The 10922-nt window shown below is 35.6% G+C and overlaps 2 protein-coding genes across 5 annotated transcripts in view; one reads left to right on the forward strand and one right to left on the reverse strand.

The window, feature by feature from the left end:
• Window positions 1-6030, reverse strand: part of LOC100870116 (uncharacterized) — a 29319-nt gene extending 23289 nt beyond the window's left edge. Inside the window, exons 1-2 of one of the 4 annotated variants that reach the window (XM_086904495.1) lie at window positions 5634-6030; window positions 5071-5537 (exon numbers count right to left, since the gene is read on the reverse strand). In XM_086904495.1, the coding sequence (XP_086760621.1) occupies window positions 5071-5152 (82 nt within the window). In that variant the 5' untranslated portion in view covers window positions 5153-5537; window positions 5634-6030. The remainder of the gene's footprint in view (window positions 1-5070; window positions 5538-5633) is intronic. The other 3 variants (XM_086904492.1, XM_086904493.1, XM_086904494.1) reach the window with 3 other exon arrangements.
• Window positions 6031-6384: 354 nt separating this feature from the next.
• Window positions 6385-10922, forward strand: part of LBR (lamin B receptor) — a 47697-nt gene continuing 43159 nt past the window's right edge. Inside the window, exon 1 of the mRNA XM_086904488.1 lies at window positions 6385-6706. The gene's annotated coding sequence lies outside the window, so the exon portion shown is untranslated. The remainder of the gene's footprint in view (window positions 6707-10922) is intronic.

Genomic DNA, 10922 nt, shown 5'->3' on the forward strand with positions numbered 1-10922 from the left:
CTCGTCGCTTATGAAACGCAAAGAGAGATTTTGATTTGTTTATCCATCCGCGAAACAGTGGTTCGTTGATGTGTTATCTCGTAGCGAGCCTTCTTTTCCTATAAACACGATTTTCTACGAAAATCCTAAAATCTCGAGCAATGTTACACCGTCTGTTTGAATGATAAATTTTTCAAATCGAATTATTTTACCGGAAGAATTCGCAGCTTCGAACATTGAAAACGTTTCAACCAAACGTCGAAACGCAACATGATGGAATTGAATTTCTCGGCCTGGTTCTCCGTCACCCATCGATACATGATTTATACGATAATCCGATTTATAACCAGCAAACACGCGATTCAGCAAATTTTTTTTATTATTTCATCATTCTTTTATTATTTATTTTTGCCATAGTTGGGAGATGCACAATGTTAAATACAACGGTACACGATGTAGCCAATTAAAAGAAAGCTTGATTGAATCTTTTAATTTTTGAGATGAACGATCTCATTTTTTAATGCGATTGTTCCAATAAGATTCTAATGTTTTTATGATAATTGTTGTAAAAATTGCCTTGGAATATTTTATTGATCTTGAAAGAATTAAATTCATTTGAAATCATTGCAAATTTAAATGACAATTAAACACGCGAATTGTTAGTTGAACGAGCAATCTCCATCCAGACGAGCAGAATAAATTATTTAGATCTCGAATCTAATATTTGCTCAAATTGTAACATTTGTAAATTGATTTGACTCGTGTCAAAAAATTATTTTTCCTCAGAAAAATCGCAGAATAAGTAAAATTATTATCTCAAAAAAATATCATAAATTTTTCACGTGCATTCTAATTTCTTTCTCAATCACGTCATTATTATAGAATTAATTTTTATAAAATATCATAAGTGTATTCGAATATTCATTTTTACATTCTATCAATTCGTTTCGCATGTTCGATAAAATTTAACATGTTCTGTTTTTTGTTAGTTAAATTTATTCGACGACAAATCGTTGAAAAACGACGAAATTCTTTTGCCTATAAATAGTTTAAATAGTTTAATCTGCGTTCGAGTTGAGCAAAACCAATACGATAAATAGTTCGCTTGGATCGAATGATAATCATTGGTTAACCGATAGTTTCCTTAATTAGACGATTCACGTTTCTCTTCTGTTTATCAAGCGAACGAAACACGGCTGCCTTTTATATGTGCCAAATAGATTGCAATCTGACTACGATTCTCGTTCGAATAAACTGCCTGACAATTAACGTTTCTCTTGATTGAAAGGTGGTTGAGATCTCGAATCTTTTAGAAGATTTGTACGTGACTTCGAGAGATTGGTGGCTCAAATTTTAATCGAGGAAAAAGAAGAAACCATGAAATAAATGAAATGTGAAACTAATAAGCGACAGTTCTACCATTTTAAATATTTTAATATCATCTAAAAACCGTATAGATGATTGTGCAATTAATCAGAGATATTGAGACAACAACGAATTAATATTGAAGATTTACAACACTGGTTTAATTACACCGTAGACTAAAATATGCAATTTGAAAATATATATTTCTCACAGAAAAGTTTATCACGCAGCAGTTTTAATAAAACTGACCCTTAAATCCCAATCAAGCGAAGTTTGAAGAAAAATAATTCCATCACTTCACGATCTTCCAGAGGAAGATAAATATCTATTAAAAAAAAAAAAAAAAATCTTCATTCGAATCAACTTTCTTTCGAATACTCGATCTCTCGAAAGAACAATTTTCCAAACTCGCGTAAATATCGAATCATGAGTGAACATCTCTGTCGCCATAATCCTAAACCTATCAAAGTCAACAACACGATCCCTCGAACAAGCTTTACACCTCGTACAACACGGATGCGATTCAAGTACGAATCAAATGACAAAGTCGATGGCCGTGCTCGATCGTTTTAAGTAAAACGAAAAAAAAAAAAAAAAAGAAAGAAAAAAAAAAGGGAAAAAAGGAGAAAAAAATCCGATATTCGCAATCGCTTTCATTCGTCACGGTGTTGATTACGGGCGTGTCGCGAGGCGTTGGAAATTGCAATTAATCCTGGTACACGTGGCCTCGCTAACCACTATGATGCATAATGAAACGGACGGTGAATGAAACATGAAGCGGCACGAATTGTTCTAAATCGCAAGCATCGCCAAATGTACGTGGTTGTTCCCCTTGAAGGGAAAACAACTTAAAATTGCGCGACCTATACCCTTAATCTATGACATTATTCAACATTACCAACTTGATAACCTGAAAACAGCAATATTTTCTAATATCATCTGTGATTCTCGTTAATCGTGGAACGGACTTGAATTGGATTAAGCCTTTTTTTTCGTGCCCTCTTGTATATAGAAAGCTTAACAATTTTAATAGAAATTTGAATAATCTATCCAGCATTTCATTATTTTTTTCTAGGATAAATAAAGATCTAGATCTGTAAAAAGTTTATATAAGCTTCTTAACTTTAAAGATAAAAAAAAAACACGTGGAACTTTAATTGTAAAATGAGATAATATTAAATAAAATATTTTAATTAAGTAGAGAATAGTATATTAGTCAATTTTCTTTGTGTTTAATACATCTTACGATTCGTTAAATATTGATTTGATAGATGATAAATGGAATTAAAGCGTGCGATAAATGTATATTTTATGGAGCAAAAGAATTTTGGAGCTCGATTGAAACGAGAACTCTTTGTGCGGCTGACCATTCATCGATCAAATGTATATACATATTGGATCTGGTCTAAGTTAAACTTACTGATTCTGTATGAATAGTAAATTGACTTTACAATTACCATGAATAGAGAACAACGAGGAATAATTATTCTATCATTCCGGTGTAACCTATCAACAAATTTGGCGAACTGTAACTAATCATTCTTAATCATCATTTAAAATTCATTCAACATCGAATTACGATAGATGACTCAAAACCTACACTAACAGATGAAAATTTATCTAAATTTCTTTATTTAATTATCAACAACTAAATCAAACGCTGGATCAAAAATGATCCAGTTATAGAAAATTGGATCAGAGAATGATTATTAATCATTTTTAAAATACTTTTTGATCAAAATTTTCGGTAACATTTTTTTTTTAATAATGTTGCAATGACTTGAAACACGTGACTGGAGGACCATAAACGAGATGGGGCGAAGATCTCACCGCCTTTTACTTCCAAACCTCTCAAGGGTCGTCCAACTTCGACACGAGGGTCTCGTTCATCATACGTGGTTAGCTTTAATACCCGTATTTCGACATTGAATATCGTCGCTGTTCTGCGGTCGTGTCACTGACACAAAAGTTTCGGTCAAATTTGCGATCAGACGACACAGGAGTTACGCTGATGGATCACGAGCATCCGGGGTTATTGTTCGTCGCTATAATTAATTTTCAGACGTAATTGGTCGCATGCGAATTGATTTACTGCATGCAACAGTTTCGTCTCTATGGGGACTACTTGTGAATTCGAAGATGTAAAATTATAAAATTTTTGAAAAGGATTGTTACGTACATTGTCGCTCATAAATAGATATATATTCAATCATCGATTTGTTATTATAAATAGGTATCTTTGAGCGGCAGTGTAATAAATCTATATGAAAATATAGATTTGGTATTATGAATTTTTATACATATTACAAATTATTCTATCGACTTGTATAGCGAAGAAGTTTGATACAAAAAAAAAATGGATCGCCTATTAGCAACCTGAACTACTTGAAATTTATAAAATACTTGAAAACCGATAAATTGCATAAATTAATTTTGACATTTGCATAAACATGGATGCAATTCAATTTATTTTAAAAATTAACTGCATGCTAATAGTTACGTAACAAGTGTTCTTAGCTGTGCAGTCAAAAAAAATGAAAGAAAAAATCTCGCTTGGAAGATGCACAGAGGAATCGCATGGATTGGATGCGCTTAATTAGGAAACTTCGCAGTTTTGTTATTCAAATGAGTCGTGCGTATAGAAATACATCTTAAAATGCAATAAAACAATTTAATAAATATTGATGAAAATAATAATTCACGGCATAATCATTTAATTTATGCGGGGTTATAAATTACATCAATGACACGACCATCACGGAATAAAATATCATTCTTGAATGAATAAATTTTATGAATATCTATTTTGAGATTCTGAACAGTATTATAATGGAAAATTTTCCATATTTCATAAGTTTCTCGTTTTTTTCCTTGTAAAAATTATATCATTTGAAAATAAAATTTAAATTTTTTTCCATTCGGATAGTTTGAATTATTTAGTGATTATAACGATAGATATGGTATATAAAAACTCAACAATAATAGTTAAATCAATAATGAATCAACTTTTCTTTTTTCCTCGATCTTCTATTTTTTTCTTATCCTCTCTTTTTTCACTTCTCGCACATAAAAGATCCAATCATCATTTTTGCCACAATAAACGATCCTTTAAGAACTCGAGAAGAAGCTTATTTAATAGTCAACTTTTCTTAAATTGAATGATATTTAGATACAAAGTAAGTGAAATACCTCGTAATAAAGCCACCAGTTGAAGTGTTCGATTCTATCTGAAACTTTATTCGTTATGGAAACGACAGAGAATATAATTATATAAATTTCCTTTATTACGAATTCTAACTGGCAATTTTCAGGAATCGACAAAGAAATCTTATAAAATACGTGATCCTTTCCTTTATTTGCATTCAATAACATGTAACTAGAATAGCAATCATAAGAAACCTATGAGAACGATATCGAAAGAAACTGAAGATCCTCTTTTTCGTGTCAATATATATCCTCGCTTATTTGAATTTTTCAATGTGAAAAATGAATTCAAACTACGAAGTTTCCTATTTAGTCGATCTTAAAAGAAAAATAAAATTTTGAATGCCATAAATATGATAGTGATTATATTGATAATAAATTTCAAAAATGACGAATTATGAATAATAAATTACAATCTATTTAAAATCTTTAGATGTTATTGATGAACAGAAAAATATGAATTTATGTGTAATGTACGGAGAAGACAATGCATGCGTTCTAAACAGGATAAAAATCACTCACCAGTGTCGTAAAGCGGACAAGGCATGTACGCATATCGCTGTTCCGGATGTACTACGGACTTATTCCTTTGTCCGCTAGTCATAGTCGCAAATTTGGTCACGTACTGTAGGAACTTGTCATAGAAGAGAAGAAAAGTTGTTCGAATTATCGTTAAGGCGGTATTGTAATCCTTCGTTCACCAGATTTGGCCCGATTTCGGGGAATAGCTAAATGACAGGATGATTATCCCGAGATGACCAAAAGTAACTGCATCCTGCAATAATCGAGCGTGTCGCGATGCATCGGTTGTTGAGCCTCTTCGCAAATTAACTAATTAAGAATGACTGTGTTGTTTCCGTGCCAATTAGACACTATTCCTGATTGTTGTATATGTACACGTGTACGTGTGAACGTCGTCACTTAATTAGCACCAAAATAACTGACTTCTTCCTTTTCTGGTTTTCCTTCTAACACTGCGACTTCACCTTCTACGAGAAACATACAGAAAGATACAAGTAAGGAATGATACTTCACGTTTCCCGGTCATTTATTTTTAGTTGCACAAACATGGCGATTCTATTCACTTCGAAAGCGCGGGAAAAATGGCGTATTGCATTGATCATTGCATCGATATGGAAGTAAAGCGTTTCATGGTGATAGATAAACATAGTTTATTTACGTTTACTTGTAGAACATCGAACAACATCATGATAAAAATGCCTAAATCCTTACACACAATCACGTTTGTTCTTCCTTCATTAGGATAAGCACCAATACGCAAACTTTAGTGACCACACGATCTCCGAATATCAAACTTGTTTATAGATTACCTATTAGCGGTTCTAAAATTTTCCACATCACGCCCCCTTTTTACTATTTCATGAAATTCTGAACTTCTTCCAGTATACTCAAAGGAGGCGCCACCAGTTTAATAGAAATTAACAAATTTGCTAACGATCGTCGATCAAGTGTATCACATATTTTGCGAGAAATAAGCGTGAGTGATGTGTAACAAGTTATTGCGTTTTCGTATTAAATTTTCGCGAAAGATTCAAAAATATAATAATTACCACGTAGTTTTACGACCACATCATAACAATATTTTTCATTTATGTAAATAATCGGTGATAAGTATCAAATAAATTACGAATAATAAAAATTGCACAGTCATGATGAAAATCGATCCACATGGTTATCGAAAACGGAAGCAATCGCACTAAATTGCCAGTGCCGTTTTTATATTAGCACAATATATGTAACTAGTGCTTGAATTGAGTGCCTCTTCTTCGTAGCAGTACCCTCAAGCCGATTTCACGACTTTATCGATGTTGATATTCCTGAAAAGCACGCATATATGTACAATATAGTTTGTGGTAATTTTACCGCGCTTTTCTAATTCGAGATCTCGTTTCACCGCCATTGTGATAAACACGCGTAGTTGTGATAAAACGAGATGACAATGAAATTAATGGCGTTAATAATCGAAAAGTGTATTAATTGTGCTGTTACTACTACAAATACTGGGTCTTTTAAATTTGGAAGAATTAACCCATTAACTGAGTACTCTTGGGACACGCTTGGCTGAACGTTAATGCAGCATTCTATTTTATACGAACCTGCAAACTGCACAATGGTCTCTCGTCGGTTAACACATCAGGTATGAATGATGAATTTCAAGTGACAAACGATGCGTTCTTTGTTTTAATTCTCTTCTTTTGAATATCTTTTCATTGTGTATTCAAGCGGAAAATTAAAATTAAAATAAAAAATTAATGAATCTATCATAAATGTTAAGAAATAAATACGAATTTTATCGAAAATTCTGACGGGAGGTTAATTATTTTCTAATTTAGAAGTGTTCGTCACGTTATAAATAAAGCTGTAACACTCATGTGCTTATTGGTTATATAACATAATTATTAATATAATTTATGATAATTATTATTCGTGTCAATTATAGCAATTTTCCATTGAAACACCGTATTTTTTTAAAACACCATGAACAAAATTATAGAATATAAAAATTTGATTTATCAATTTTAAGATATATAATATAATATCTATTGTAGAACATTATCTACATTTCATATATTTTACAATGTAAAATCGATAAATATTAATTTTCCATGTTAAATTAAATTAGATTCAAGAAAAAGGAAATAATTAAAAACTAAGGAAAATATGTTAAACTACTTTACATGGCTTAAAAACTATTCACCGATCGCGAGCGGGAATTTTAATTTGATTAATGTTGGCGAAAGAAAAAAAGGTTAGGAACACAGAATCGAGATCAGAACCGGTTATTATCGAAGTTACAGTCGTTATATTTAAAAAGACTGTAATTGAATTCTTTTGTGTAAAGAAAATCAAGCGATTTAGTTCATTTAAATCAAATCAGTTGATTTGATCAATCTTTCATTAAATCATGCATATTTTATAGATATAAATATGTCATTAATATCGATATTCATTATTTGAAAACAAGTGTGAATAAATTCAATTTTATTTCAATCAACGAAAAGCAAGAAAATATTTCTTGCTTTGCTAATTTTTAAACGCAATAAATTGCAATTTTTTAAACATTCTATGTTCGGTATTCTATCGAAAATGAGATTCGCGCGTTCACGATTATCGCTCATATATTTAAAAATTGCTCAAAATCAAAGAATCATAAAATCAATATTTAATCACAATAAAAATATGATAAACGAAATTTTTTAATATCGGTAAATATAATTCAAATCTGATATTGCGTGAAATAAACGCATGCAGTGGTGAAGGTTTATTGCAATTTCGAATTCGTGACACGTGGACGCCAATAGCTTATTTTCAATCTTTGATTTCAATCAAATTACACAACATTTTGACCGTGTCTGACCAGAATACAAAGAACGTTAAACAACGTTAAATGTATTTGTGTGTATTTGCAATAATGGTAAAAAGGTACGAAAGAACTATTTCCGGTGCTCTTAAAAACTGAGCATGCTTGTTACATAGCGCGTCTCAGAAAAAGAATAAAAGAAATGGGAAAAAGAATTTCGTTGGTAGGAAGAATGAGTTCGCGATGAGTGTTTCTTCGGTCATAGAGTTTCTTCTTGTTTCTTTCTTCGCGTTTTAGATATTGCGGTGAAAAGGTTGAAGAGACTAGAGTCTAATAAGATGAGATGCTTCTTCTCTTGTTAAGAACAGCATAAACTAGGTCTATTTATTTCTCTAGGTAATTAGAGGAGTAACATCTTCGAATTGCGAAAAATGAAAAGAAATATATTGTATATTGATTTTCAGATAAAAACAATGGAAATAATAAGAGAATAAAATATTATTTATTCGATCATATTTCATCTATTCGTGTGTATCGTATAAAGAAACGAATATTATCCAACATTTATTTTCCAATCACGTGCAACAATATATTTTACGGAAGTTTGGAAAAAATTATAAATCATCCTGTGCTAGCGTTATTATAAAATTTCAAAGAAACACACACATCGACGCAAACAATAATCAAATTATAATTTTCTGCGAACATTCTTTCTCGTTTCTAAACACTGTACCATCTATATATAACCCTTCAAGAATACCACCTCCAACATTCTCACACACACACACGCACGCACGCACGCACGCACACATACACGCTACGAACAAATGCGATTCGAACATGAAACTCGTAACCGTATTGGTCAAGCCATCCAATAGCGATGCACCTTCGAATCCCATTCCACCCTTTACCGGTGAAGTAGTATCCCTTCTACCTTTCACGTCAACACCACGTGGATCCCGGTCGCTGCCTTTTACACTGGTCGCGTTGCCTGCCACCAACCAGTCGGACAGAACCTCCTCGTCATCCCCGTCGATCCTTTCGATCCCGCGTTCGACGCGTGGAGGAAGCCGGCAGCCGATGGACCCTTAATTCGGCGAACGAACGTGGCGCAGCTGTGTCGGTGCGAACGAGCCACGAGGTGAACTGTTCGGTACACGGGCCGACACTCGACTGGACCGCGGTGGTTTGAGTCGCGGGGGGTGAAAGGGAGAGAGACGGAAGCAGAGAGATGGAAAGAGAGCGAAAGACCGGGCGCGTGGAAAAGGGAAACACGCTAGAGCCGGAAGAAGAGAAGGAAGAAGGGAGAAGGGTGGAGGAGGGAGCGGAGTAGAAGTAGTTTCGGGCGGGAGGGAGGGAGAGAAAGAACGAAAAGGAAGAGGAAAGGAAGTTGGGGAGGAGAGGGGGATAGAGAGGGAGGATGCTGCGGATGCGGAGCAGAAACTAAGTCCGTCTCCGTCTGGCTTCGCCGCAGCGCGTCGCGGCGCATTTCATCCCCCTTTCGAGCCCCGAGCGACCCACCACCCCCGTCGCCGGTCCCTTCACCCCTCTCGCGCCACCACGAAACCCCCCTACACTAACCCCTAGTTCCATGTCGCAATGTATCTGCAGTCGGAAGCAGAGACCCCGCTCTGCCTTCGAGACACACCGCCGTGAAAGCCGACCCTCGTTTCTTCAACGTGTTTCAACCCTTGCCTTCCTCGCCTTCTCTCCTCGCCATCCTCCAGTACTTGTGCTGCTTCTTCTATTACCTGCTTCTCGCGCTTTCCATCCTTTTTTCGCTCCTCGTCCTTTATTCTTTATTCGCATTCTCTCTCTCTCTCTCTTCTGGCGGTTGTTCCTTCAATTCGTCGTGCAGAATAGGATAGGAAGGCGAGAGGACGATTCCATGGGATAAAAGGGACCGTTTGAATAGGCGAAAGAGATACTTCGGGGATGGTTTAAAGTGCGGTTTACGCTTACGGGTAAAGAGGTTGGGTGGGTAATTGGCCCTCGTTGAAGAAGAAAGAGCTATTGTATAGAAAGATTGCAACGTAGAAGGTATAATAAAATCGATGAAAAATATTGAATCAATTTTGACCAATTCGTCCAATTCGAGAGGAGATTTTTATTTTGAAAAATAAGATCGTTTTGGTTAATTTCGAGATTTAAGAAATATCGAGCGGCGGGAACTGATTTTTTTTAACCCGCTTCAACGGACGCTCGAAGAGAAAAGAGGGTCACTCGGAGGGCAGACGAATTCTTAATCGACTTCTCGAGGGCAATACACCGCTCTCTCACCTGGATCGTTGCCTTTCCTCCTTCCCCAGCTACGACAAGGAGGAAGTTTCGATCGAATTTCATCCAAATTTTATCCGAGTGAAAAAAAGCGCGTAAAAGATGCACACTCGCGAACTTGAGCCAATAATTTTATCTCGCGAGTATCGCGAAGCAGAGATCCCGGATGAGCCAATCGAGAAACGTCTCGAGGACGAAGAATTAGCCACGATTCGCCGGAAATCCGCGCGGATTCCTCGTTTTAACAGGGATGCGCCGCATTTTTTTCAATCATCTCAGTGGAGTGCGGCAATAGCGTTCGAAAAAAAACCAATTCGGAGGGTTGTGCCCTCGGCCGTAAAAGCGAATTGCCATCCCTCCCGCTATTTATGACTTCGCTCATTGCCTCCAAGTCGCCGTGGGAAGGTGGGAAGCGCAACGAGCTTTTTTTTTTTTTTTGCTTTTTCGTGCCCAGGCATAAATTATTGCCGTTCGTTAAACACACGTCTCCCTCCTTGCCGCGTGACCTTCTTCTTCGAACTTGTCTCGACGACGAGCTGCGACACCGTGACCAAATTTCCAAAACGAGAATCCCGGTGGAATTTGGATCCTCCTCTTCCTCCGTTTTCGAAGAAGAAAATGAGGAGCGTGGCGGAGAGACACGACGAAGGAACGATTTGATCCTCGATGGAAATCGCGAGCGAGTAATTTGAATGATTTGTTGGAAGATTAGGAAACGCGGGTTCGGTTTGGCGAGGATGAATTATCCGTGGAAAATGGTTTCGACGTTTCGGCG

This window comes from Apis florea, unplaced genomic scaffold (assembly GCF_048593485.1).
Source record: "Apis florea isolate Af1SG1 unplaced genomic scaffold, ASM4859348v1 contig_2350_pilon, whole genome shotgun sequence".
Classification (NCBI taxonomy): Eukaryota; Metazoa; Arthropoda; class Insecta; order Hymenoptera; family Apidae; genus Apis; species Apis florea.